The sequence below is a fragment of the Kryptolebias marmoratus genome, linkage group LG17 (assembly GCF_001649575.2).
Source record: "Kryptolebias marmoratus isolate JLee-2015 linkage group LG17, ASM164957v2, whole genome shotgun sequence".
NCBI lineage: Eukaryota > Metazoa > Chordata > Actinopteri > Cyprinodontiformes > Rivulidae > Kryptolebias > Kryptolebias marmoratus.
In genome coordinates this window covers 27,147,709-27,153,337 of record NC_051446.1, presented here as the reverse complement: position 1 = coordinate 27,153,337, position 5,629 = coordinate 27,147,709, and the positions used below count along the sequence as shown (strand labels likewise).

The following is a 5,629-nucleotide window of genomic DNA, read 5'->3' as shown; positions in this document are numbered from 1 at the left end:
ATAAAGCCGTAAACAACAACAACAAAGCAGTAAACAACAACAAAGCCGTAAACAACAACAACAAATCTGTAAACAACAACAAAGCAGTAAACAGTACCTGAGCCCAGTGGACCATGTTCTGGACGGATGTCCCAGCAGGACAGTGAGTCGTGTAGACTGGAGTCCGAGTCTGGAACAGATCAGGGTTCAGGGTTCAGGGTTCAGGGTTCAGGGTTCAGCTCTGGTCTTGGTTCTGTTTTTAGATCTGCCTATCTGTGACTGTTCTCCTGTTGGGCTGGTTCTTGAAACAGAACCTGATCAGAAAAGCAGCCATCTCTGAGATCCATCAGGTTTCAGTGTTGGATCAACACTACGACATGTTTTTTGGTAAATCCAGATGTTTTAGCCACTGGCTAACAGACCCACCTGGATTAAAGCAGTAAACTTGTGTCGGATTACGGTTTCAGACTGTACAAACCATGTTGAGGTTCTTTTCGTCGAAGCCACAGAGGATGAAGAAGAGGTTTCCACACAGCTCGCTGAGCAGCTTCTTTGCACACACGTGTTCAGCCAACCACTTGATGTACCGACTCTGAGGCAGGAAGTCCCGCCGACCAAACAGCTCCTGCAGGGGGCGCCCACAATCAGGTCACCAGTGCAACATGTTGGGATCAAAGTTCACCTCCTGTTTTTGGAAAGGCTGGACCTGATATTGGGAGAAAATCCTCACCTCATTTCAGGTGAATCAGCCTCAATTTGGGGATCATAGCCTTATGCTGGGGGAAATTTGTAACAAGGCTCCGCCTTTTTTGGCACATAATATAGGTGACACCCGCCACAGAGTTTAATGTAAAACCAAACCATCAACTTCCCCACTACACACACACACACACACACCATTTATTTAACAAGTAGAAGAATAAAGCTGAAATAAAGTTGTTCTCACCCAGATCAGGAAGTCAGGCAGAACGGACAGTTTGGTCATGGGACTGTTGGTGAACGCCACAGTTGCCACCGGAGCCAAACCCAGAAATAACCGGATCTTACTGGCCAGTTCTGGCAGCATGGAGAACGCTATGAATGCTAGGAAATAAGACGGAGACACGCAGAGGACAAAGATGATTTCTACAGACAGAAATTCACTGAAGAGTTTCAAAATAAGAGCGTTCAGTGAGTGTGGTACCTATGGTGGTTCCCTGAGAGTGTCCGATGTAGAAGATCTGTTCCTGAGCCGTCACCTTCAGAATGTGGTTTATAACCGCTGGAAGGTCCTTCAGAGCCATCTCATCATAACTACAGACAGGATGAACCCAGATTACAAAAGATGTTCATTCACTGTTGAACTATGTTCAAAGGTCGACGACTGATGGTGGATCAACCATCAAACAATCATCCAATTCTAGCCAATTAACCAATGAATCGATGTTGTTTTGTGGTTGAACTCTAATGATTGAAATGCCAGCGTCTAATCAGTGTTGAATCAACAACCGCTACTGATTCTGCATTTCATCACTCGCTGCGCTGCTGTCTTGTTTGCAACCTGCCTCTGACTGGCCCCCGGAATTTAATTCTAGGTAAGAATTAAACCATGTGCTATCAATTGCCTTATGTGGTACATGCACTAAAAAATGCATGTAGATCCAAATTTAGATGATGGTTGAATCAACACTGATATAGCATCAGTTATGGTTGAAAACCTAACGTTGACTCAGCATGTAAGTCACCGACCACTTTTTGTATAATTTAAATGTCAGGCTTCAACATGGATTCAATATTTCTGCCTAACCATATTTCAACGTTGATTCACTCATATTTTGCTATCTGGGAAAGTAAAGAAGCTGAAAACACCAACATGACCACTGATGACTAAAAAACACAAATTCAAAATTTTAATTAATGCCTAAAAACAGACTTTAAACATGAGTCACATGATTCGACTGTTTAAAATAACTCACCTGAACCTCCAGAACTCCTCGTGGTCCGGGCTCAGTGTCCGGTGTTTCCTGGACCAGGTGTTTCCTCGGCTGTTTCCGATCCAAACGTCGAAGCCTGCATCTGCCAGCACATAGCCCAGACTGGCGTTGGGCGGGTTGGTGATCCAGTTGCTGCCGGCAGCCAGGAGACCGTGTTGCAGGAAAACCGCTGGCCTCGGACCTGAGAGACACCGGGGCTGGTTAAACCCTGCTACGCCAGAAGATGCAACCGCGAGGGAGCGCACGGATGTGAGCGGTGTTAAAGCGCGCCTCCTCTGACCTCTGGGGGTTTAGAGGCAGCGCCTGAGGGGGGAGCCACTGTCCCTCTGTGTTATTCTGTGGGACACATCACCCTGGTGATCATCCAGGGAGGAACCTGAAATGTTGCTGAACTCTTATTTAAGATTGAAGTTGGCTTAAAGCCTTTTTTATTTGAAAGGTCCTTCTGGCTCACCAGCAGAAGCATAAATAATCCTGCTGTTCTGAAAGCTTCTGATAAGATTAAAGTTTGATTATGGAGTGAAATTAAATATCTGAGAGGAATCATGATGCAGTGTGGCTTCAACTCTCCATTTCACCATCGGTGTCTCCAGTTCCCCCTGTCTCCAAAACAAGGGTCTATGGGACGCATGGCTCAGAGCTGGCATGAGGGACGGCACATTTTCACAAAGTTTGTGTTTTATAGATCACAAACTTTGAGTGGAAAGTGACGTATGCAAGTCTCAGGCCTCGTTTTGTGCGTACGCCAGTTTTATTAATGAGACGCCAGGTTTCTTTATCATGAGCTGCATGTTCAAAATTAGCAGGAACTACTCCAGATAACAGCCTGCTGTTAAAAAGGGCAAGAACCAAGTGCCCAAATCAAGGGAAAACCTCTTTAAGAAAACATGGTGGTAGAGCATGACATAGAGAGCCAGAGTCAGGTGAGGGGACTGAACTTCCTGTTCCTACTTCAGTGCGTTGATGTTAAAGAACCTGTAAAACCAAATGAGAGTCTGACCTGTGCTGGGTTTAAGGCCCTGAGGGATCCTGTTGACGGTCAGGATGTAACCGTCCTCCGTTAAAACTTGGTGCTCCTCTGCAGGGTAACCCCACCGCCGTACGATCTCCGTCTGAGTGACACAGACACACAAAGTTATCGACCTGTATAAAAACAAGCTAACTGTCGCTGCTACAGTTAAACATGTCTGCAAGACAAGTACCTGCTCCTGCCAGGAAGAACTGCAGAAAAAAATCCCTACAGACATCAGCTCAGCTTTTACTTTGAAAATCTACAGCTGCCATGGCGACACTAATGACACCTGGACAGAGACACCATAACCGGGTCGCACTCACGATGTTCATGTCCACTTCAGGGTCCAACTTCTGTAACCGTTCATGAGAGTGCCGCTGACCGCCGACGCTCGAGCTGCTGTGGACGAGAGCAGAGAGAAGCAACACACACACCGAGACACACATCATTAACTGACACACACACACACACACACACACAGAGTCAGGTGATGCTTTCATGCTCCAGAATAAAAACCGTTCTTTCTGATTAGTTTTAAACCTATTAAGTGTAAAATTGTCCTGATGAAGATGATGAACATCATGAAGAAGAACTGCTGTAAACAGAGACCCCGTTTCCATGGAGATGAGGCGTTCATGTGAACCATAAATAATCAGAAAGTCCTGGGAAACAGGAACTGCTTCAGTGTTTGGGTCTCAGGACTTGGTTTTAAAGCGGTTCTGATCCAACATTAAGAACGTACAATGTGTGGACTTCCTGTTGGTTTGTTTGTTTCTCTGACATTTACAGCCAGGAACGAGTCAGGCTGGTTACCGGCTGGTCACCGGCTGGTTACTGGCTGGTTACTGGTTGGTTACTGGTTGGGTACTGACTGGTTACTGGTTGTTTACTGGCTGGTTACTGGTTGGTTACTGGCTGGTTACTGGTTGGTTACTGGTTGGGTACTGATTGGTTACTAGTTGTTTACTGGTTGGTTACCGGCTGGTTACTGGCTGGTTTCTGGTTGGTTAATGGTTGGGTACTGGTTGGTTACTAGTTGTTTACTGGTTGGTTACCGGCTGGTTACTGGCTGGTTTCTGGTTGGTTACTGGTTGGGTACTGGCTGGTTACTGGCTGGTTACTGGTTGGGTACGGGCTGGTTACTGGTTGGTTACTAGTTGTTTACTGGCTGGTTAGTAGTTGGTTACTGGCTGGTCACTGACTTGTTACTGGTTGTTTACTGGCTGGTTACTGGTTGGGTTACTGGTTGGTTACTAGTTGTTTACTGTTTGTTTGCATGCTGTTTACAGTTGTGTTTCCAGGTTGTTTATGAGCCGTTCTCCACTTCCTGTCTCTGACTTTTAACCTTGTTTTCAGGGTTTATTCTTATATTTCATGTCAGATGTTTTATGAAGGATTTTCAGCAAATTTGGGAGGAAATGAGCAAAGAACCTTTGTCACTTCCTCATTTTTTCCTTTTCACTTCCTGTTGGATTTATTAGCTGAAGACATAGATCAGCTGATTGTGAGTAAATTCAAATCTCTGAGCTGATTGATAATTCCTGCTGCAGTTTTTCATAATTCAGACAGAAAATATTCAAATCAACCCTGGAAACAAGCAGCAGAAACATTCAGCTGATATTTGATCGAACTCTTTGATTCTTGGTTTGAGAAAAACACGAATTATTTCTGTCACAAACACGCTTCCGGTTCGGGTTCGAGCTCCTCTGTTAACCCAGTTGAAACCGGCCTGGTTCCGTCAGGATTTAGTAAAAAGCCGTCAGAACTCACCTGTTCTGCTGCTGCTGCTCTCTGAACTCTGAACCCTGAGTACTGAGGAGGTCACATGAGTCGGTGGGCGGGGCTGTGACGTCACAGCGAGCGCTCTCTGTGATTGGTCAGCGAGAAAACCAATCCCATGAACCAAGGACAGCTGGTAAACAGCAGTTAGTAAACAACAGGTAGATTTATAGCTTCTTCGCCGCTGAAAAGTTCTGATTTGTTTCCTGAATTTAACACCGGAAGTTTCTGAAAGTTACGACTGAGAGCCCCTTTCAAAATAAAACTTCTAATTTCCCTACAACACCTTTTAAAATAAAATGCTTATCCTATAAAAAAAGTTTAAAGACAAAAGTTTCTTTTTATTGACTGATGATCTAAAGCAGGAAACCAAAAAACATTCAATAAAATGAATTAGCTCATTTATTGCGTTTTCAGACTTTGTTTTGACATCTCCAACAGGACGTGACGACGGGATAGGTTCGGTTTTGGGTTCGGTTCTGCTCCTCATTGTCCCCGTTTTATGAGCCGGACTCGGTGTTCTGTTGGCAGCAAGGGGGGTGGAAGTCATAAAACCTTAAAAAATAACCATTTGTTCCGTTTTATTGAGTTTAATCACAATAATTCCATTATTTAAAGGAGTTTAAAGGACAGCAGGTGGAAAGACAGGAAAGAGAGGAAGAGGAAGAGGAAGAAGAATGAGAGGAAGAGGATTTAAGATTCATAATCAGACTCAGATTCAGTCCTATTTAATTATACACGTAAAATACAGAAGAATAATACAGAAAATATGATCACTGATGGGAGGATAAAACAACATCCATCCATCCATCCATCCATCCATCCAACCGTCCGTCCGTCCATCCATCCATCCATCCATCCATCCATCCATCCATCCATCCATCCA

General features: G+C 44.6%; 1 protein-coding gene across 1 annotated transcript in view; it reads right to left on the bottom strand.

Annotated features, from left to right (window-relative positions):
* Positions 1-4,881, bottom strand: part of lipf (lipase, gastric) — a 6,423-nt gene extending 1,542 nt beyond the window's left edge. Inside the window, exons 1-8 of the mRNA XM_037980945.1 lie at positions 4,735-4,881; positions 3,288-3,416; positions 2,953-3,064; positions 1,935-2,133; positions 1,163-1,272; positions 926-1,062; positions 458-604; positions 8-169 (exon numbers count right to left, since the gene is read on the bottom strand). Of these exons, the coding sequence (XP_037836873.1) occupies positions 8-169; positions 458-604; positions 926-1,062; positions 1,163-1,272; positions 1,935-2,133; positions 2,953-3,064; positions 3,288-3,413 (993 nt within the window). The 5' untranslated portion in view covers positions 3,414-3,416; positions 4,735-4,881. The remainder of the gene's footprint in view (positions 1-7; positions 170-457; positions 605-925; positions 1,063-1,162; positions 1,273-1,934; positions 2,134-2,952; positions 3,065-3,287; positions 3,417-4,734) is intronic.
* Positions 4,882-5,629: the final 748 nt, after the last annotated feature.